Consider the following 23,495-nt stretch of genomic DNA (forward strand, 5'->3'; position numbering starts at 1 on the left):
TTCTACATATGTGACTTTTGGGTGTATTTTTTCATTTGCATTTTCTCAAACAGTGCTGTAGCCTATTAATTTTGCGACTGAGGTGGCATCTTGCGGTAAAGTGCATTGTGTGTGTGTGTGTGTGTGGGAGTGGGAGTGAAAGTGAGAGAGGGAGAGAGAGAGTTTTTATGTACATGAAGCTGCTTTTCCAAAACCTCCGCTTGGCCTTATAACACTATCCCCAGAGCCTTATGCAATCTGTAGCCAAGACAAACTTGAGTCACATGGTTTTGTCTGACTGGGTCACGTGGTCTTCTGTAATTGGGTCACATGGTCCTGTCTGACAGGCTGACGAGGTGGCTTGCTATCTCGTGGCTGGTGCTAATGTGCAGATTGGGCTTTGGCTGGGACGCATCCGACCAGTAAACACTGAGCTGTAGGCTGTTCTGCGCTGCGTATTAATGCAGGTTCAGTAGTGTGCTATCCCAGATGGCCTGTTTGGGTTCAGGAGTTGTAAGATTAGCACTGAACCTAGCATTAAAGAAACATAGATAGCCCTGTCTCCCTGGGATCACACCGGTGACTATATTATTTTACGCTATATATATATCTGATCATTCTTACTCCCTGTGTAGGAGCTGTTAGGCTGACTAAATAAGTGTTTCCCTTTATAAATCGCTTTTTCACATTCACACTCAAGGACTTGGCCCTGGTGAATTGTGGACTTCTCTGTTAAAATGTGTAGAGTCTCCATGACTGTGGAGAAAATAGTGCGGCTGAATTAGCAGACAAGTTGCTTACATTCTGGCCATTTAACAGAGTGACTGCAGTTATTAATGTAAACTCGGACCCAAAATGCGTTTTAAATAGTCCCTAAACTTTAAATCAAGGGGCAGGAAGCACCTTCAGAGATGTGTTGCCTTTTTCGATTTGAAGGAAGGCGCTCGATCATTCGGTTGTGTAATATCTCTGTGTGATGTATTTTCTCCGTCACTAGGTGCAAGGAGAGAGGGTACTCGATATCTGGGCCCAATGAATCTCCTCTCTTCCAGTGTGCTTTTGTAACAGTGCCACATTCAAGTGGCTCAGCCACATAAAATGAGTCATGTACTCCTTAATGACTCTCTGCTGTTTCCTTATCCCCCTAATGAGTTCTTATAAAATAGATAAACAAATAAATCAAGTAAGAACAATTGGCACGGACTATTGGCTGATGTTAATTATGGCATATAGCCTGTCAAGCGCAATTAGCGAACTGCTATCTGCTGCGAGTGACGTTTCCACGGCAACGCGGTTACCTTGAAGGACGAGCCTGCGCAGAGAACGCACGTTTTACCATTTTTAACTCGTCGGAGGCCGTTATGCGGTGGCCCACACAAACTCTTAATAAACTACCGGGCTCATCTGGTTTGCATCTTAATATGTCTTCCATTATGTCTTTCCCCAATTTATTAATTTATTTTTGTTTGTGTTTTTGCCCCCCCGCAGTGGACGGCTGCACGGATTGGTCGGTGGACTACTTGAAATACAAAGTGCTTGTCGGGGAGCCGGTGCGGATTAAGTGCGCGCTGTTTTACGGATACATCCGGGCGAACTACACGCACGCCCAGAGCGCGGGACTGAGCCTGATGTGGTACAGGAGCTCGGGGCACGGGGACTTCGAGGAGCCCATCTCGTTCGACGGCGTCCGGATGAGCAAAGAGGAGGACGCCATCTGGTTTCGACCGGCGGAACTGCAGGACATCGGCCTCTACTCCTGCGTGCTCAGGTAAGACTCGTTTGGGGATTGTTTTCGCGAGGTGGTTTGCATGGGGGGGGGGGATTTTGACTGCAGATGCGCGTGTTATAGCAAGATTATTGGTTGCATACTGCAGGCGTTGTGCGGTGGGTTTGGCTCACTTCTGCAAACGGGATCAAGGCTAAAAAACGCTAACAAACTGAGCTTTTTAGCTGATGACGGACGCAGTGAGAATTGTGCTGTGACTTCTGCACGGCTAAGCAATACAAACGGGCTTAGCTGATGACGATGAGAACTTGTGCTGGTACACTTTCTGCAAACGAGCTCAAGGCTAAAAAAAAAACGCTAACAGACGGACGCTGTTTAGCTGATGGCGGACGCTGTTTAGCTGATGACGGACGCAGCGAGAAGCTTCGCCCTGTGCCGCTCCGTTCGAATTTCCCAGCAGAGCGGCAGCGGAGAGGGGGGAGTTACCGGTTACTCAGAGTTACCGGCTACTCGGAGCACATAAATCACGCCGGTTTAGGCCCGCTCCGCTCCCTCTCAGTGAGTCCTCAGACCTCCTGTGGAAAAAAATGGGGGGTGCAGAGAAGTCTTAACATGCAAGAGATTTTTTTTTTTTTTTTTTTTGAAATCCCTCCCCTGGGAACGATACTGTATTAAGGCACGTTGGCAGGCTCATAATTCTCCTGCCGTGCTCCCCATTAGCAGTGTGCGAGAGGCCTGTTGGACTGGAAGGACCCCCTGCTGATAGCCCCGCCCCCTACCGCCTTTACCCTTTTTTTGTGTTCGTGTTTACGCCATATAGGATTATTTATTTCATTTATTTATTAATTTATTTTTTTTATCCATCCATCCTTCCTTTTCATCATATTTTAAATGTATTTTTCTTGCCTGCTTGTGGTTTTGCTTTAGAACACGGTGAATGTATTATGACAGGCTATTCAACCCATCTATGCTTATAAGTTAGCAGCAAATCTGAGGAGTTCAAATATTTCCCACAAGGCTTTGCATTTGGCTGGAGAAATGATGCTCTGCTCTAAAACAAACTCAGGTTCCCCTCTATTCAAGGGGTGACAGACTCCATTCTTTACACATCTGTGTGGAGGTGCAGTAAGTGTTATAGCTTACAGTTAGCCACTGCTGCCGCTTGCAGTTAGCCACTGCTGCCGCTTACAGTTAGCCACTGCTGCCGCTTGCAGTTAGCCACTGCTGCCGCTTGCAGTTAGCCACTGCTGCCGCTTGCAGTTAGCCACTGCTCCCGCTTACAGTTAGCCACTGCTGCCGCTTGCAGTTAGCCACTGCTGCCACTTACAGTTAGCCACTGCCGCCGCTTACAGTTAGCCACTGCCGCCGCTTACAGTTAGCCACTGCTGCCGTTACAGTTAGCCACTGCTGCCGCTTACAGTTAGCCACTGCCGCCGCTTACAGTTAGCCACTGCCGCCGCTTACAGTTAGCCACTGCCGCCGCTTACAGTTAGCCACTGCTGCCGTTTACAGTTAGCCACTGCTGCCGCTTACAGTTAGCCACTGCTGCCGCTTACAGTTAGCCACTGAAGACAACATCGCCGCTTACAGTTAGCCACTGCCGCCGCTTGCAGTTAGCCACTGCTGCCGTTTACAGTTAGCCACTGCTGCCGATTGCAGTTAGCCACTGCTGCTGTTTACAGTTAGCCACTGCTGCCGTTTACAGTTAGTCACTGCTGCCGATTGCAGTTAGCCACTGCTGCCACTCACAGTTAGCCACTGCTGCCGCTTACAGTTAGCCACTGCTGCTGCTTACAGTTAGCCACTGCTGCCGTTTACAGTTAGCCACTGCTGCCGCTTAGTTAGCCACTGCTGCCGCTTACAGTTAGCCACTGCTGCCGATTGCAGTTAGCCACTGCTGCTGCTTACAGTTAGCCACTGCTGCCGCTTACAGTTAGCCACTGCTGCCGCTTGCAGTTAGCCACTGCCGCCGCTTACAGTTAGCCACTGCTGTGGCCGGCATCCATCTGTAATGTCCGGAATAAGTGTTTGTGAAAAAGTGCAATGGCATCCGGGGCTGCATTCTTTCTCCTTCACCTGCTGTGCAGAGCGCTGAGTAATGCAGCGGGAAGCTCGTGGATCGGGAGCCATTTTCGGGTGCGGGGAGAAGAGAGAGAGTGCGAAAAGGCTGTCTCGCAGCGTTCCGTTTGGGCATGATTGGGCAGCTGACAGATGGCTTTCATATGTGCTCACCTGGGCTCACCTGGGCTCTCGCTGGGGTTTTTGCGCGGGTTTGTGTGTTTCTTCCGCCCGGAGGCCTGCTGCCTGTCAGCCTGATCTGACAGAGTGGGCGCGTGCGTCCCTGTGGGGCTCAGGGGGAGAGAGCTCTTCACTGCAATCAGGTTTTTTTTTATCTTTGATGGGAAAGAAGAGACTCCTCAGCGCAGGACGGTTACGGTTCGCGCTCGAAGCCAGCGTGGGAGCGGGTTCCTCATCTGTCGTGTTTTCGGTCGCCTCCTGTAACCGACACGCGTGTCCCGTACCCGTGCTTATGGGCGGCTCGCTTTCGGGTCATTTGCCACAGGGTCCGTCGGCCCTTTCCCGTCCTGAGCAATGGGAAGATGTTGTCTTCAGACCACTCCCACAAACCAGGGCTTAACATTCAGGGATGGCCTAAATAAGGCTTTGGTCCTGTGTGTACACTGTGACTGCACTGTTCTACTGCACTGTGACTGCTGCACTGTTCTACTGCACTGTGACTACTGCAATGTGTCTGCTGCACTGTGACTGCTGCACTGTGACTGCTGCACTGTGACTACTGCACTGTGACTGCTGCACTGTGACTGCTGCACTGTGACTGCTGCATTGTGACTGCTGCACTGTGACTGCTGCACTGTGACTACTGCACTGTGACTGCTGCACTGTGACTGCTGCACTATGACCACTGTACTGTGACTGCATTTCTATGGCGATATGGTGACTGCAGTGTTCTACTGCACTGTTCTGCTGCACTGTGACTGCTGCACTGATCTTCTGCACTGTGACTACTGCACTGATCTTCTGCACTGTGACTGCTGCACTGATCTTCTGCACTGTGACTACTGCACTGATCTTCTGCACTGTGACTGCACTGTTCTGCTGCACTGTGACTGCACTGTGACTGCTGTTCTGTTCTACTGCACTGTGACTACTGCACAGTTCTGCTGCACTGTGACTACTGCACTGTTCTACTGCACTGTGACTACTGCACTGTTCTACTGCACTGTGACTACTGCACAGTTCTACTGCACTGTGACTACTGCACTGTTCTACTGCACTGTGACTACTGCACTGTTCTGCTGCACTATGACTACTGCACTGTTCTGCTGCACTGTGACTGCTGCACTGTGACTTGACCGCAGTTTATGGGAAGGGGAGAAATGGCCGCACGCCCCGGCTGTGCTCTTTCGGGCTCCGGTCATGTGACCTGGAGGGGCGCAGTCGCCCGGCCCCCTCACAGCTGCATAATGGGGCCTGATTCTATTTGCACGAGTGTGTGGCTTTTATTTGTCACAGCTGTTTAGCCTCATTATGGCCAGTGCTTACTCTACTGCAGCCTCCTGACGAATAATTCCCCTCCCCTCGGCGCTACGACAACAAAAAAAAAGAACCCCAAACCTGGCTCGGCTCCTCCTCCTCCTCGTATAAAGACGTCAGGCCGTTTGGAAAGCAAAAGGGCTTTTCTGTTAAAAAAATTATTGACCGGACATGATCGCGTTAAAAGATAAATAGCGCAGATGAGCAGGGGGAACATAAGGAATCACTCAAAGCCACCTCACAGGCAGATGCGCACTAGTCCACACTGCGACAGGGGACACGGGACTGCAGTGTGCTTTACGAGTGGGCTAGGTTTACGAGCGATGTGAAGTCTCTGAGTTTGTTTGCACGCACGTGATTGCTACTGATCTCTGTTTGATCGCTGCATTCTTTTTTCCCTGTGGTGGCTATCGTTCTCCAGCGCAGTGCTAATGCCGTCTCTGCTGTCTGTGATCAGTGGTGTTTAACGGGTTAAGCTAAGCCTGTTTGCAGAGCCCAGCCTGCATTGGGACAGTGGTTCTTTTGAACCTCGTAAAATGGTGGCTCTTTCTTCTCTTTTTCTTAGTGAACCCTGTAAAATGGTGGCCCTTTCTTCTCTTTTTCTTAGTGAACCCTGTAAAATGGTTGCTCGTTCTCTTTTTCTCATTGAACCTCATTAAGTGTTGGCCCTTTCTTCTCTTTTTCTTGTTGAACCTCGTAAAATGGTGGCCCTTTCTTTTCCTTTTCTTGGTGAACCTCGTAAAATGGTGGCCCGTTCTTTTCTTTTTCTTGGTGAACCTCGTAAAATGGTGGGCTGTTCTCTTTTTCATTGGTGAACCTCGTAAAATGGTGGCCCATTCTTTTCTTTTTCTTGGTGAACCTCGTAAAATGGTGGCCCATTCTTTTCTTTTTCTTGGTGAACCTTTTTCTTGGTGAACCTGCAATGGTTGCCTGTTCTTACTTTCCTGTTTTACTTAGGGCCACCATCTTACAAGGTTCAGTTTCTTCTCTCTTTCTCCATCTTCAGTCTTCACATTTCCAGCGCTTGGGCTACTCGCCTTTGGCCCACGCACAGGTTGGCACTGACACACAATGCTCCATGCCAGTTGCACAATAACCCAATTATGATCTGATCCACTAGAATACGGTACAATGGGCTTTGAAAGTCATCAAATGCACATCTGCTGTTGAGCGGCCATGTGTGCATCAACCCATCCAAATATGCGACATGGATCTGGAAGATTGGTCAGGTGTGATGTATTATACATTTGCTTTACGGTCTATTTTTAAATTACATTGGAAACCAAGATCCTGTAATGTTATTGTGAACAGTGCCATTGTTCTGGGCTGCTCCTCACAGAGCAGATCATATATAGGATCTGTATGAGCTTTTAATCTATGTACATGATAACACGTAGGATACATATATGTAACACATAATAATATATTATATAATAATAGTATATATGGTATACAGTGAGTTCCACAATATCTGGGACACAGATATTTTTTAATTTTATTTGGCTCTGTACTCCACAGTTTTTGACGTATAATCAAACAATTCATGTGTGGTTAAAGTGCACATTCTCCGCTTCTATTTAAGGGTGTTTTTATACACTTTGGTTTTACCATACATAAATCACAACACAACTTTTTATACATCGCCCTGTGCTCTCTGTAGGCTCTTTTAGGCACTTCTTAGCAAGCTGTAACCTGGCCATCCTGTTTTTGCGGGAAAACCAATGGTTTGCATCTTGTCAAGTAGCCCCTGTAGTTCTGTTCATGAAGTCTCCTGTGGGCTGTAGTCACAGACGCATCCACACCTGCCTGCTGAAGTGTGTTTCTGATGTGTTGATTAGGGGTTTGGGGGTTTTTCTTCATTATGCTGAGAATTCTTTGGTCATCAACTGTTAGAGGTCTTCCTTAGCCTACCCCAGGCCCTTTGTGATTACTGAGCTCACCAGTGCTCTCTTTCTTCTTAATGATGTTCCAAACGGTCGATTTTGGGAAGCCAAATGTTCGGCCTATGTCTCTGACTGTTTATATCTTATTTCTCAGACTCATAATCACTTTCTTGACTTTCATTGGCACAACTCTGATCCTCATGTAAACAAACACCAATAACAGACTCTACAGGCGATCAAAAGCCTAGAACAGTGTTATCCAACTCTGTTCATGGAGATGTAACCATCCTGTAGGTTTTCACTCCAACCCTGACAAAGCATACCTCATTCAACAGCTGGAGATCTTGTTGAGCTGCTAATTAGTAGAGTCAGGCATACATTACCAAATTACAGTTGAAATATAAACCTACAGGTTGGTAGATCACCAGGAACATGGTTGGTTATCACTAGCATAGAACCAGGACTAGATACTGAAAACGTTCTTATAACTACATTAAGAAAGTAATTTAACACGTGAATAATCAGAAATACACGTGAAGCCATTTGTCCCAAACATTATGCTGGGGATTATGAAAAGTGCTGCAATTTCTACAGGGTGGAACCGAAATATATAAAAATTCCCTTTAATAAGCTTAGAATCAACACTTTAACCACATGTGCATTGTGTGTGTGTGTGTCTGTGTGTGTGTGCATGTATGTACATACTGTATGTGAATAAACATAGGTGATGTGTGTGTGAGCATGTTGTGAACATACACTATTATACAAATAATATTCATACATGTAATATGTGCAATATTTATAATAATAAATGCGATTATATGCATAATACTGGCCATTGATTGTGAGAGCAAAAAATATCAGCTGGTTTCAAGTAGATTCACTTATTTTTGCACACTGCCCCCTGCAGGCACAATTCTGAACTTCAAAAATCACAACAAAGCTGTTCTGGCTTTCTTTCATGAAGGGTTGCCATGGAAGAGTTTCAGAAATTGCGGGATTTTATCTGGGGTGTTTTTATATGTGAGGGGCCTTCAAACAGGTTCATTCCTTTATTTTCAGCTCACATAATAAAAAAAATAAAAAAATAATACCATTGCTTGAAACGGCTTCAGATATGCAAAGTTCAGCAAAAGCCCTTTTAAAGTAATTGCGTATCTTGCGCAGCAGTTGTACGGACTATAGCCCTGATTGCTCAGAAGGGTCTGTGGCAGAAATGGAAATTTTGTAAAAAAAAAAAAAAAACGGAAGTCTGATCCCGGGTGTGAAAGACGTTATTTTCCCCGCGTTGGGTCTGTTTCTCTCAGAACAGCCTTGTGTGCGCTGATATCACGCCAGTGAGCTTGCACTCGCTTGTCAAACTGCATTATTGATGCCTTGCCTTGCACTTTAAAACATAAAATGCACCGAGCCAGGTTTTTTCAAAGAAATTTGCACGTAATTATATGGTAATAACTTATTAACCTTTTGTGTTAGGTACCTCCTTCCGTAAACGCTTCATTAGTCCGCTTTATTACAACCTGCAGCTTTTAATACTGAACAAAAAAGGCTTGTTGGATTGGAATGATTAGCTTAACCACCTGAAGAAGCTTTTGTCCATTTCAATAAAGCACTCATTTCATTTTTTAGATGTTTCCTTTTAGTGTTCGGTCCTTAAATGATGTCACTGAGTTGCAAGAAGTTATCGAAGAAGCCATGAGCATCATCAGGGTAACGCCGTGGACACACCCTCTTCCAGGAGGCCTCCGAACATGCAGATAATTTGTGACCCAGCAAGGATGGGCCAACATTGTGACCCAGCAGGGATGGGCTCATGTTGTGACCCAGCAGGGATGGGCCGACATTGTGACCCAGCAGGGATCGGCTCATGTTGTGACCCAGCAGGGATGGGCTCATGTTGTGGCCCAACAGGGGTGGACTCACGTTGTGACCCAGCAGGCATGGGCCGACATTGTGACCCAGCAGGGGTGGACTCACGTTGTGACCCAACAGGGGTGGACTCACGTTGTGACCCAGCAGGGATGGACTCACGTTGTGACCCAGCAGGGGTGGACTCACGTTGTGACCCAGCAGGGATGACCAATTGAGCTCCTCCAGACAAGCAGGTCTGGTGTGTCTTAAGGACGCAGGCGTGGTGCTTTCAGGCAGTAATGGCGGATCTCTGAGTGGGATATTAAACCAGTATTTTTGGGCCCTTGACGAGGACAAAATGGCCGACGCAGGACATATTAAAGTGGCGGGATGTTTACCTGGGCGTTCCACCAGACCAATATATTCATTAGCAGAAATGTAATGTAATGAACGTCCGGCCCTGCCATTGTGATGCCATTATCGGGCCTGGCGGTATGATGCAGCGCTTACTGTATCTCGAGGCTACACCCCCCCCCCCCCCCCCCCCCCCCACCAGCCCCCGCTATGGAAGACCCAGCTGCAGCTTTCCCCACCCTTCACTTTAAAAGTACAAGGAGGCTGCTTCTGTTAATGCTGAATTTGGATTAGGCTGCCCGTACAATAGAGTAGACAAAAGGGGTGGAATGGGGGGGGGGGGTTCTCCTTTTAGGAGCTGGAGGATTACAGTCTGCCGAGGGGTGGAGAATTACTCACTTCCATCACCATCCCCCCCCCCCCCCCCCCACCACCACCCCTCAACCCAACTTTCATCCCACCGAGCTGTGCCAGCTAAATCCCTTTTTGCAGTCACCCTTCTTCTAAGGTTGTTGCGATGGCTCTTTCCTGCTCTGCAGAATTTAGCCAGTGCAGGTTCCTCAGAGTTTAGCACAGTCTTAAAGTTCTGCTGAAGGCGTCTCCTTCCGAGCCCGTCTGTCCTTCTGATTTCGTCCGTCCGTCTGTCTTAGTTTGTATGTTCTCCCATCCGTTCTCCCTTCTCTGTTTCATATCATTGTTTTGGATGTATATTATTGCATCATATTTATTTAATAGCTTGTTTAAGGGCCTGTGTATGCTGTTTGACAACATTAGATAAAATGCTTCCTGTTAAATTTTAACCTTAATTTACCCAGGGTATTAAATAGTGACAGGTTAGTGAGTGTTGTTGATGGAGATCTTCCCTTTGGTTATTATACTTTTTTTTTACCACATTTACACAAGAAGCAACTGAACTGAATTGTTTGTAAAAAGAAAAAACAATGTAGCTTTAAATATTAATGCTGGGATCAGCCGATGATTTGACCTCCATTGAGAAAGGCCCTGATTTTTTTTTTTTTTTTTTTTTTGCTGTTCAGAAAATCTGTTTGTTTGCCTCCTGGCCCCCCGGGCCAATCAGGCGAGAGACCAGGAGCTGTCAAATTACTTCCGAACGATCGTGACCTGACGGTAGCGTCGTCGTCGTCAGGAGAACAGGCAGTCCTTCATGCCGCTAACGTCGGTAGCGCTTTCATCCGTGATCCGCGGTGCGGAAACGTCGGCTTAGACGCCGCGCTCGTGACTTTTTCCGGGACGTGAAACGGGTGCTCGAGAGCAATTTAGCTGCCGGTGGTGAGAGATTCAGAAAGCTCTGTATGAAGGGCCCGCGCGCTACGTAGCGTACGCTAACAGGGCTTAAACGATCGCTGCTTGTCCCAGCACCGAGGGTAAGAGAGCACCGCGTTTTTCCCCTCGGAGAAGCTCGGCGAGAACACCGGCAGGCACGTCGCTCAACTCGTTACGGGAACGCCATTGATTCCTCTCCTCAAGATCTGTATTGAATGTGCGGTACATATTAGATATTAGTACCGCGGGCAGGAGATGTTAGGAATCGGTACTTATTTTCCGTTAGATGTAAGAGAACACGGCCACAGTGAAGTAGATACGCTTTGCTCTTATCAAGCACGCAAGTTGTCCAACTGAAATACATTTGTACCTTTGCCAAGAAAAGGTACTTAATGATGCTTAGTTTGTTCTTTTGTGTAAGGTCAGGTCGGGACCTAGAAACTGTCGCTGCTGATGTACAGTATGTAATGGGGACCCAAATTAAACAAAAGATTTTCAATGAAAATGTCTTTGTCTGGTTAAGGTACGCTAATGCACACTGGCATAAAAGTCCTCCAGTCTCTCTCACACACAGGTGTGCATTCACACACACACACTCGCACTCAATCACACACACAAGGGTCCATGTGCTCTCTCTCACAAATACACGCAAACCCACATGCACTCAATCATGTGCTCTCTCCCTCCCTCCCTCTCTCTCTCTCTCTCTCTCTCTCTCTGTCTGTTTCTCCCTCTCTCTCTCTCTCTCCCTCTCTCTCTCTCTGTCTCTCACACACACCGCGCACGGCGTTGTGCTGGGACCGTGCGCCGGTGAACGCTCTCCACTCTGAATGATGAAATCAGGCTGCTCCTTAAACTCATTAGGGATCGTTACTCTTATAAAGGAAGATGATGAAGTGCTTAGTTAGGGGAAGAGCCATTCATCTTAACCTGAAGTAGCGGGCCTATTCGCCGTTTCTGTCGGGATGCAGGTACGTAGACAATGCCATGCACCCCCCCTCAACCCCAACCCCCCCCACCCCCCCCCCCCACCCCCAAACTGCCACAGCGGGCGCTCAGTTAATCGCTGCTGTGTAGGGTCAGCGGCACTGATTGGCTGCTAAAGCCCCTGACCTCTCTACGACCCGCGGTTGCCCAGGTTTTGATTCCACAGTCTGCGCAGTTAATGTCTTTGCAGTGGCCTTCATTAAAACATTTGTCATTCCTGCTCATCCTCGCTCAGCGCGATGGCATATTTTAATAGCGCCAATGTGCTGACTGCAGCAGCTTGGACAGATCAGGTGTTTTCCCGTGGAAGAGGACTGAGCATCTGCAGAAAATAAGCTTGATGTAAACTAAAGGGGTTTTTTTTTTTTTCCTCCTTCCATTTATTTAAAAGTTAATTTGTATATTTTCGATGTCAGTGCTGAAAACACCAGAGACCCACCGCCGGTGTATCAAATTGTCACAATATTTTTTTTAATCGGTTTTTTTTCCCGACTCTTCGGCAAGTGCCAGTGCAGCCTTTGGCCTTGTGGGGAAGCACCGAGGCACCATGGGATAGCTTCTGTCTCGGGCAAGCTGTTCTCGGGTGGTCCCAAAAGAGGTTTAATGACAAAAAGAGGTTTAATGGCGTGACCGTCCGTCTGACTCCTCCCCCTTTGGCCATCCACAGCTTTTAGATCCGAGCTCTGCTCTGTGAAAAATTGTTACTCTTTTCACAGACCATGAAATTATGGAAATAATAGCTGTGTGGATTATGCATGGCTCAAATGGTGTTACATCTCTCAAACAATATTCCAGCAGCGATATTTAACATTTAGCAAAAACAGCCCCACAGCACGTTGAATTGCATGCCTTGTTTCATACATACAAATGTGTGCTTATGCTAATCTCTCAGATACGGTGCCAGTGACATTTGAGAGCGGCTGTGCGGAGCTGGCGCTGCCCGCGCGGCACAGGTACTCTGTCTCTGGAGATGTGGCAGGTTTGGGTTGTACAGTGGTGAGTGTTTAATGGTCTGTGTCAAGTTATCCCTCCTACGGAGGGAGAAGACTTGACCAGCTGTGTTCGCCTGAGTCGAAACCTGCTCACCTCTCTGGAGGGTCCGGAAGGTTCCGCGGTGAGGAAGGTGGTGTCCAGGTGCGATGGCCGCGGTTCTCGACCTGCTCCTGCTACTCTGCCGCAAGGTGGACTTAAAGTGGCAGTTACAGTCCACATTGTTGCTGAAATTTAGGCGCACAGTTGTGTAATGAGCATAAACTGATGATTCATGGTCTAGAAGATTGTTTTTTGATTTAATTGTGCCTCTTTCAGGTTGCCAGTTGACTGCCAATACATTTTAACAGCTGTATGTGTTCGGCTAACATCCCATAAAACCCACCGGTGCTCTTAAGTGGAGCAGTTGACTGGACAGTTGACTTATCCAGCGCTGCTTACTCCATCCTGGCTAAACGCTTGATTTAAGCCCCACCCCTTTGCATGGGTGACCAGTTTTCTGCTGCCGCCTCATTGGACGACACCTAGCCTAACTCATGCGAATCGCAGGGACCTCTGGGAAATTCCCAGCTGTGCCAACCACGGGCCGGGTTGATTCCTCGGTCACTGTACATCGTCATCCCCCCCCACGCAGGTGTGGATTTGTCCTCCTGGCCCACTCGTTTGTTGGGTAGATGAAGTAAAGGTCACGCTCGGCTAATTCAGGCTCAAAAAAGAGGCGTTAAGTCTGTGACTCGGGAACGTATGCAGCCGCCATTAATAGGAAAAAAATGTCAAGGGTGTCTGAGAGGCGCTGATAGTATTGTCATGTCGTAACGGGACGTGCGCGGCCACTCTGCGGCAGGTGCCGGGCGTCGAGTTGTGTCTACACCTTAAGCCGAGGGCTCTTGCCAGCGTAAATGTCAATGTTTTAATCTCCGATTATTTATTGCGTCTTATGAGGTTCTCCAGATATTTATGGTGGTTCTGGGGATCTCTTCTGCTTATTGTGTATTACGACTGTGGGTTTCTCTGGTTATTTGTGATGACTGTAGGGTTCTGATTATTTATTGTGACCGTAGGGTTCTCTGGTATAATGACTGTAGGGTTCTGTGGTTATTTGTGATGACTGTAGAGTTCTGTGGTATAATGACTGTAGGGTTCTGTGGTTATTTTGTGATAGTAGGGCTGGTATCTGGTTCTGTTATAATGACTGTAGGGTTCTTGTGTATATGACTATGGGTTCTCTGTTATTTGTGTTGCTGTGTTCTCTGATATTTTGTGATGTTCTGTGGTTCTGTGTGTGTATTTTTATGTTGAATAGGGGTCTTGGTTATCTTAGATGAGTGGGTTCTTCACGCTATTAGATGGGTTTCTGATTATTATTGTCTGTTTTCTTGACTATGTGATGTCTGCGGGGGTATGTGGTTATTTACAATGGGTTCGAAAATCCCAGCCTCGGTTACCTCTAGAATTGGATTCTGCCGAGAGTGCTTGTCTGAACATCGAGCTACCTTGACCAGTGTGCATGACGTGGAGGTTGGGTTTACTGTGGTCCGCCACGTTGCCCTCGCAACTCGAGAATGGTGGTTTCTACGTACCTACCCCACTGGTGCTGATGCCTCGTCAAATGCCTAAAGTAACTTGCATGAAAGTAGAAAGAAACATGAATTTTTAAAATCATCAGAATCTGTAGAAATTTTACAACTAAGAATAAGCCACCTCCAACATCCCTGAGTAACCCCTAAGAGGTCAATCACCTCCATTGTCTCAAAAGAGCCCCTGTCGAAATTAAGGAGCAAATGTTGATCAAATTCAGGCCACAAAAGATCTGTTTTAAATTTCATGGTTTCGAGACCCCAATTTGAGTTCCGTTTAGTGAGTAAAATGTGCTCTCTTACCTCCCTTCCCTGCAGTTACAGTGTATTTGTTCTCTCGTGTTGAACAGTTGTGTTTTAATTTTGAAGGTTAGACCAGAAAAGAACAGGCCTCCCCTCTATCTGTAGTCATTGAGTCTTCATGTTGTTCTGCCGTTTGGCAGTTGGCCCCAAAATGTCTGTTCCTAACTGCTGTTGACTTAACTCAGCCAGCTGCTTCTGAAAGCCCGGGTTCAAGACGAGATCAGATTAACACGTTTTCAACAAAAATAAAATCAGAGTGTAACACAGTGAAGACAGCCTTGCGCAGTCCATATGAAAACTGAGGTAGCAAATGGAATCACTTTTAGCATGTAACCATGAATTTGTTCCTGGGTAACTGTGAATTATGAGTTTGTTTCTGTGTAATAATCGGTTATGAGTTTGTTTTTGTGTAACAGTGAGTTATTAATTTAAGTGTAACAATAAGTTATGAGTTTGTTTCCGTGTAACGTTGAGTTATGAGTTTGTTTCTGTGTAACACTGAATTATGAGTTTAACAATAAGTTATGAGTTTGTTTCTGCATAACAGCGAGTTATGTGAGTTTGTTTCCCTGTAACTGCGTTTTGAATTTGCTTACACAAGTTTATACATAACAACGAGTTATGAGCTTGCTTCCATGTAACACTGTATTATGAGTAGAGTGCCTCCATTCTATCTTAACCCCTGAACTCAAGGTTTTGACCTGCTGAATTTGAGATTCACTGCAGCCACCCGCACACACTGCTGCGACTCAGTGGTTCGCTTTGTACGACATTTCCTCCGGAATGCTTGAAAATAGACTCGTCGGCTAATTACTTTCCGATCTGACCTTTAGTTGGAACCTAGTATTACCAGGCCTCAAAGTTCAGCGGTCATTAGTCTGAAAGTGTTCGAGCTTGTAAGCTTTGTGACCTTCTGTACCGCGGCACACTGATAGTTGATTATTGTTCATTGGGCCATAATGAGCTGCTTGTATTGCGCCACTAAATCATGGAGCCCCCCCCCCCAACTTTTTACCTGCGTTCAGGTGCAATGTGTCTGAGCTTTAGTCTTCGCTCAGTCACATCTGAATAAAAAATGAGCACACATCCTGGCTTGGACCCTCGTTACTTCCATACTGGGGGGCCTTCGATTGATCTGCAAACCTTTCGTACGCCAGCCAGGTCTCTGCCCAACCTCTCCCATCTCCCTACATGGCCACCGCGCCAGTCGCGATGCCTGTCTATACTGCCCCTTAGTGGTGGAGGCAACTATTATATATATATATAATAGGCGACATAGCTCAGGAGGTAAGACCGATTGTCTGGCAGTCGGAGGGTTGCCGGTTCAAACCCCGCCCTGGGCATGTCGAAGTGTCCTTGAGCAAGACACCTAACCCCTAACTGCTCTGGCGAATGAGAGGCATCAATTGTAAAGCGCTTTGGATAAAAGCGCTATATAAATGCAGTCCATTTATATATATTTTTCGTACTCAAAACTCAGTGAAAGTGTTTGGTTTGGATTCTCTATGGAGGAAGATCCCACCGCCCCCCCCCCCCTTCTCCTCAATAGGTCCGCAGTTCTCATATATACAGTTAAAGGCCATTCAGTGGTGTAATCCTTGCACAATGGAGGGTAACAAAGGACTGAAAGTAGAGGTGTGAATACTTGTGGCAACTGTCTTTATGGATGGAGGGGGGGGGGGGGGTCTCACAGGGATCTGGAGAGGACTGGGGGAGGCGGGGGGGCATCGGCGGGCGGAATCTAAAAGCACTCGGTGCTTCACTAGAACACCCCCCCCATTGGTCGCCTGCGTCTATGCTACTGGGGGGGCGGGGGCGGGGATGGTGATGACGAGGCAGAGCGTGGCGCACTGCGGAGGAAGATTAATAAGTACAGTAAACGGCTCGGCTGATCCGGAAAGTTCCGCCGGGTACACACAGCCCGCCTCACGCTCGGGGGAGCAGATCGGCATGCTGGGAAATGTATAAAACTGAGAAAGTTCAGAAATAATCAACACCCCCCCCCCCCCCGCTCTCACGTTGGAGAGTGACGCATGAATCATTCTGTGAGATTGTGTATTTTCCCCCCCTCATTTTAGAGAACAAGTCCCATCACTCCACAAGTATCAAAGGACATTCTGATCAGGGGAGTGAGATGAATTGACCCAAAAATCAATTTGAGAATAATTCAGCCCTGCTGCCTTTATCTAATATTCATTTGCTGAGCCGCTATGGTCTTTGGAATGCTAAGCAATGTGTCATTTTTTTTTTTTTTTTTAAAGAAAAGCTGTTTAAATTTAGAATAAATCCATTGATGAGTTTTGCCATCTTGTTCTGATAGAAATGAACTCTTGGGGGAATTTGTTGTTGGTCTGTACAGAGAAAGGAATTGCGTTTTGTTTGGGAAAATGTTACACTTTTTTTCTAGTAATACACAGTTATAATTGAAATGCTTCTGGAATACACGCGCACACGCTCGGTCACATACTCTCTTAGCCACTTTATGATTCTCTTTTAAGCTTTAATGGTGGCGTGTGCAGTGGTCTATATATATTGTGGCAATTAAGAACTTTGACTTAATTTCCTGAGAACAGGACATTATTTGAAAAATCACAAGCCTCTCTCTCTCTCTCTCTTTCTGTCTCTGTCACCCTGTCTCTCCCTCTCTCTGTATATATGAAATGAATTATGAGTGTCTTGGTTAGTTTGTAGTAATTTATAATTCATCTTTCACTTGTCCTCATTTTAGATTTAATAAGCTCTCCCAGCTCTCTTATCTTTTATACTTGCACCAAAGCAATTATACAGAGATGCAAATGTAATTTCACTTTTTTCATGTACAACTTTTAAGTTATTTAATATATTCAGTCTTTCTTTTTCTCTTGCTCTCTCTCACTCTCTCACATGCACACGCACACACACACACACACATGCGTGCACACACACACACACAAACACACAGTTTACTCACACATTTTTCATACTTTCCACGCACAGTTTTACCACCACCTTCCCATAATTCGGTTTTTTCTGCTCTATTTTACACTGACGTCACTGCGGTAGGATTCTCATTATCAGATAAATCTGTTTTGACAAGACTAGTGTAAATGGGCTTATGTTTACACACAGCTTATGTTATGCAAGCTGTGTGTTCATTCTCCTCTTTGTGATTGGCTGCTCCCTCTATCTGAAGAAACATAACGAGCTGTGGGATTGGCTATATTTTCTGATCCTCACATAGAATAATGAACCATGTGATTGGTGAGTGTCCTTATGCAGAATAATGAAGCATGTGATTGGCTGGCTGTTTTTTTTTCCTTTGCAGTATAACTTTGTCTGTCACTTCCTGGTTTTAGTAATGCTCCAGATTTCAGGGCTCATGAAAAATTCATCTGAAAAGGAGGAATATCTTAACATCGGCCTGAATATTAGCTGAACATTAAGGAACAAGCTTTCATCTTAGGCTTTGGGTCAGCTAGCAAGTCAAAGTTTCTTCACTCGCACACTCACATGGACACATTACATTGCATTTATTTGGCAGACACTTTTATTCAAAGCGAAGTACAATAAGTGCACATCGAAGGTCATTAATTCAACTACAAAATACAGGTCCGTAAGGTACAATGCTCATTATGTAACAGTTGTCCACAGCCACGAACACATTAAGTCAGTTAACACAGTAAGCATAGGCTAGGTCAGAAAATGATGATGAGTCAAACTAGGAGGCTTGATGATGAGCTGCAACATCAAAATAACAATACAAGTGCAATATAAGCACTGGATGGTGATACAAGTGTGACATAAAATGCAACAGGAACAAATTACACACACATACACAGGCACATACACACACAAACACTACACACACACGCACACGCACAAACACTACACACACACACACACGCAGAAACACTACACACACACACACACACTACTCTTTCTCTCACACACACATGCACACTCACACACTACTGTCTCTCTCACACACACGCACACACACCAACACTACACACACACACACACACACTACTCTTTCTCTCACACACACATGCACACTCACACACTACTGTCTCTCTCTCTCACACACACACACACACAAACACTACACTCATATAATTATACTCTCTATTCTTTCATTGCACTTCCTCATTTTTTCAGTGAGTTCCTGGCTGTAAGTTCATGCCTGGGGAGGCGACAGATGCCACAATCTATTGCTACATAAATTCCACTTTGTGAGCGCCTGCAACGAGCTTCTATTTATTTGTCACCTGACTGGCTGGCTGGTTGAAGCCAGGTGAAAATGTTCTGCGCCAGCACTCCACAGCATAGGCTGTGCAATGCCCTCCCTCCTGCTCAGGACTTTATTCACATTGCAAACAATGTTTGTATCAGTCTAAAGTTATAGAGATGTGTTTGTGTTTTTCTAAAATTTGAAATGCATCTAATTTAATTCATGAATGCAGAGATAGTTTTTTTTCCAAGTATTATCTACAGAAGTAGATTTTTATTAGTTTTTTTCCCCACCACGCCATAAAGTTGGTCTCGAATTGCACATTAAAATGTTATGACTCATAAATCCAATTAAAAACATTTTGACTAGGGCCTACAAATAAAGTACGTGCCTGGCGATGGGCGAAAACAATGATATCTCACCCTCTGAACTAACGTTTTTTAACGTTTGTATGTGACTGCTGAAAAGCCGTTAAGCCAGAATCTGTTTGTCCTGTACAAATCCATGTGATTTTGGGAGAATGGCACGGTGGTTTAGCGCTGTTGCCTTGCAAGACGTAGATTCCAGGTTCGAGTCCAGGCCTGCTCGCATACTCACTGCATGGAGTTTCCCCCCTGTGTTTGCGTGAGTTTCCTCTGTGTACTCCGGTTTCCTCCCACAGTCCAAAAACATGTAGCCCCAAGGTCTGCAGATGAAAATTAGCCTACCTGGGTAACTCTAAAAATGGAAATGTTAATGCGGAAATGTTATTCATTGCATTCTCCCTGTCAGATAAAGCTAATACAATAAAAATTAAGTTGACTCCGTTTCCATGTGACAGTTTGTTTTTAAACGCAACGGAATTCCTTCGCTTTAAAAACAAACTGCCATTTGTCCCTTCTCGGAAGGCTCCAGCACAGAGCGCATTCTTAGCGAGCCAGAAAGGGAAACCTAAATGAGCAAATTAGCTTCTGCAAGAGGGCGTCTAAACATTCTCATTGACAATGCTACTCAGACAGCATTCACGCGGGGGAATCAATTTTCAGGCAATAAGCATTATGAAATGACCTCCTTTCTGTGCGAACATTCATTTTTGCTCATGTAATTTCAGACATAAAATTTTATGGTTTAAAATTTAGCATTCGTTGAGTACAGTTTTTACCCAGATGCCTTCTGAAAATGTATTCGGTTGTTTTTGTGTTGTTGATGTAGAAATCGAAAGGGATCAATTCACGTGTCGTGTTCATTATCTCTGTATGTGCTAATCACCAACGCAAACATGATTTTTTTGGAGTTGATCATGAAAATGTGCTCTTGTACTAACGTCGAATCATTCCTAATGCATGTCTTTTTTTTCGTAATGAGCAGTTTTACACTCGAAACTAAAGGAAATTGTTTATCCATGATTTCTGCTCAAATGAATATTTAACTCGTGCAATAATGTGAGGAAGGCTGTTTGGAAAAGTGGCCTGATTTAAATGTTTCCTGTTTGATTGGGGATATTCAGCCTCTTTAAAAAGTGTTAGCGACAGATGTGCAGGATATTGCAGGACAGAAGTTCTCAAACTCAGCCCTGGGGGATCTTTAGTGCTGACTGCTGGGTTTTTTTGTTAGTCAATGTATGCATTATTAAGGTTGTTGCAACTTTTTAAAAAATCCTTAAAATTGCATTTTTGTAAACCTTTAGGCAATACAGATTTGGAGCCTCTCCTTTTGCTTTGTCACTGCAGTATTTATTTTAAACTATTAAACTTGGTTTAAGTGACCAGCTGTCCAGTTAACCTGTTATTAGAATCCCAGCATTTTTATATGTCACTGAATGAATGAAACCTATAACCTTTATAAATTAGTTAGCTTTCATATCTGGCATACAGAACATCATGCCAAGATAGTTGATATGGTTGATTACAATCCTGAGATGGGTATGTTGTGACTTCCTGTTAGTTAAAAAAAGACTTACACTTTTACACAAAAAGAGTTCCTGTGTTGCTTTGCGCATATTGCACCGTAGCTTTTTTTAAATGTATTATCTAAAGCCGCTTCTGCTACTGGTCACAGACACGGTGTTAGAGATCTGTCCAAAGCGTCTGTGTAATTGGCTCTCACCTGTTACCTCACAGAGTCACCTGGCTGTGATATAATCACTGGCACCTTCAGATCGCCTTTGATCTGGGCGCGGATCTGTGGTCCTGATGCCCTCTGCCAGCGGGTGACCGTAGCGCCAGCCGTAGAGGCCCCTCGGTGGCGTGTCCTGAGTAGGCCTCGGTTGGGGGGGGGGGCTGGTCTCGTTAGCAACCGTGGCATACCGCGATCAAAGGGACGGGTCTGCCCAACTCCGCTCAGCTTCGCCGTTCCTTATCGAAAACCCGCTGAATCCCCACGGAAACGCCACTGCGGTTTCGTCCCAGATCATCCAATCCGCTCGCTGATCACGTCAGAAATGTAGCGAACTGTAAATATTGTGAGGTACCCGACTGTAACGCGCTATGAGGGCTTGGTGGGTATGGGTCAGTCTCTGCTGATTGGCTGAAAGCTCTGGTAGAATTCCATCCCTTGGCTTCTGGCTCATTTTAGAGTCAGTGTTTGGGCTCTGGTAGGTGTCTCACCGAAGTCACAGGGGTACTCGCTGAAATATTAAAAGGGTGTTCTCTCAATAGTTGTGCAATGTCCCGAGGCAAACAAAGAGAAGCACTGTGTAAATTCAGAATTGCACACTATTTCTGAATAACCAATGGTGGTGACTAATTAGAATCGGTACCTTGCTATGGGCAGTGAGGGAGGGGCACACACTGGTGATTGACAGCACGAGCGCCGCCCCGCCCTTTAAGATGTTTGTGACAGCTAGCTGTCAGTACTGGAGGCTATCCCCGAGGACAGGGTCCGTACGCTGCGAAGCAGAACCGTTTTTGTTGCTCCTCTGCTTGCACTGCCAAATCGGCTGGACTTAGCATCGCGTCCCTCGTAAGTTGCCTCTTGTCATCAGTGACCTCGTCCAAAAAAAGCGGTGACTCCACCACCACACCTCCGCCATTATTTATTTATTTATTTATGTTTTTGCGGTTCTGGCCCGTCGCGGAACATCAATTCTGGGAAAGTAATTTTCTGCGGGCCTGCCCTGCGCAGTATCTGCATAACGTGCGGAAAACAAAGGGCCTAATCAATCTTCGCCGTCGTCCGCGGTAACCGCCGTCGCCCCGCGTTACCGCCCGATTCATATTTTCTCCCCCTTCCCGTTTTTTTTTTTTTTTTTTTTGTGTGTGTGAGGGAGATAATTTGCAATAGCCGAGCTCATCTCTTCCACATCATCCCCACTCATCTGTAAATGGCTGAGCAAACACAATGCGGGCCCTCGCCGTGGCTCCTTTAACAGCCAAAGGACAATGAGCCCCCCCCCCCCCCCGTACCGTAAGCAGAGGAGCGCGCACCGTTTCATCGGTCGAGTGGATTGTTTACCGGTTTCGCTTACCCCCCCCCCCCCCCTAATTTACCCCCCCCTAATTCTGCCTAGTCTGTCATTTCTGCGTAGCGTTTTTGGAGAGGCTTCGGTTCCGTAACATTTTAACAAAGCGCATGGAGAGGGGGGCTTGTGGAGAGAGAGAGAGAGGGTGTGTGGAGTGGCGTGTGATTCAGCTCAGGGTCCCTGTTTAATTACAAACAAGCGTCGGTTGTTTTCGGCCCGGACTGACGACACCGACTGGCTCTGCCTTTTTTGCGAAGGGAGCTTCCACTTGGGTCGGCCCGATTTAACCTCTTTTGCGGATTATTATTCCTCTAATGAGTGCAGGAGGGCCTGCAGGAGAAAGTGCTGGAGCACAAAGTGAATTAGCCGAGGTGGGACTCCAGCCGAGTTCTCGATTTCCAAGTGTAAAGTTGTAGAAATGTAAATCACAGGTTTTAATGAGAGCGGAGGGGTGACACCTCCCCCTCACCTCCCCCCCACCTCCCTTAATAAATACCCTTCACAGTTGGAGGCCTGAAGCTCTCACTGAGAGAGTTATCAGACAATCTTTCATTACCAAATAGGACAGCACGGACGGGAGTGAAGTTTCGTTCGGCGTGTGGCACAGCCAGGACTTGAGCCAGCAACCTATCCGCTTTCTGCTAGGAGTAGCTTGACGCATCACCCAGGAGTGGATTTGTGGAGTGGCACGTGTGCTGTCATACTTACTGTCCTCAAACCAACACCGCTGGGGGCTGCAGTTCAGGCAAGCCGTTTGGCAGAAATTGTGACCAGTGGGTTTTATAAACCTGCCAGAAATAATGTTGTCCTGAAGAGTGCAGAAAAAGCTGACCACACACCTGCAGATTGGAACCCTTCATGTAAATCCCTATCCAGAAAGATTACATGGAAAAAAAAAAAAGAATTTCCGTTTTTCCTTTCCAAAGCAATTCCTATGTCTGCTGTGTCCTTGATGGGAAGGATTGTTCTGGGAAACCTTTATCTTATAACAATGTACACACTTTAAGTAGTTTGTACGCAGTATAATGTTGTTTATTTGCTAACGGTTTTTTTAATATGAATGTTGTGCATTTGATTTCAGGGGCCAAGTCACTGTTGTAAAGTAGTGTTAATAATTCTGATTATTTTGTTTCTGTTTTGCAGGAATTCCACGTACTGCATGAAGGTGTCCATGTCCCTGATTGTGGCGGAGAACGACACTGACCTCTGCTACAACTCCAAAATGCGCTACTTCGAGAAGGCGGAGCTGAGCAAGAGCAAGGATATCACCTGCCGAGACATCGAGGACTACACGCAGTCTGCAAAGGATCCTGAGATTGTGTGGTACAAGGTGAGAGCCTGACCACGCCCTAACCAC

General features: G+C 46.1%; 1 protein-coding gene across 4 annotated transcripts in view; it reads left to right on the top strand.

Annotated features, from left to right (window-relative positions):
- Window positions 1-23,495, top strand: part of LOC135240921 (interleukin-1 receptor accessory protein-like 1) — a 532,714-nt gene that overhangs the window by 360,991 nt on the left and 148,228 nt on the right. For all 4 annotated transcript variants that reach the window (XM_064310972.1, XM_064310971.1, XM_064310974.1 and 1 more), the window contains 2 exons: window positions 1,468-1,747; window positions 23,282-23,468. In XM_064310972.1, coding sequence (XP_064167042.1) covers window positions 1,468-1,747; window positions 23,282-23,468 — 467 coding nt within the window. The remainder of the gene's footprint in view (window positions 1-1,467; window positions 1,748-23,281; window positions 23,469-23,495) is intronic.

This window comes from Anguilla rostrata, chromosome 15, assembly GCF_018555375.3.
Source record: "Anguilla rostrata isolate EN2019 chromosome 15, ASM1855537v3, whole genome shotgun sequence".
NCBI classification, from domain to species: Eukaryota; Metazoa; Chordata; class Actinopteri; order Anguilliformes; family Anguillidae; genus Anguilla; species Anguilla rostrata.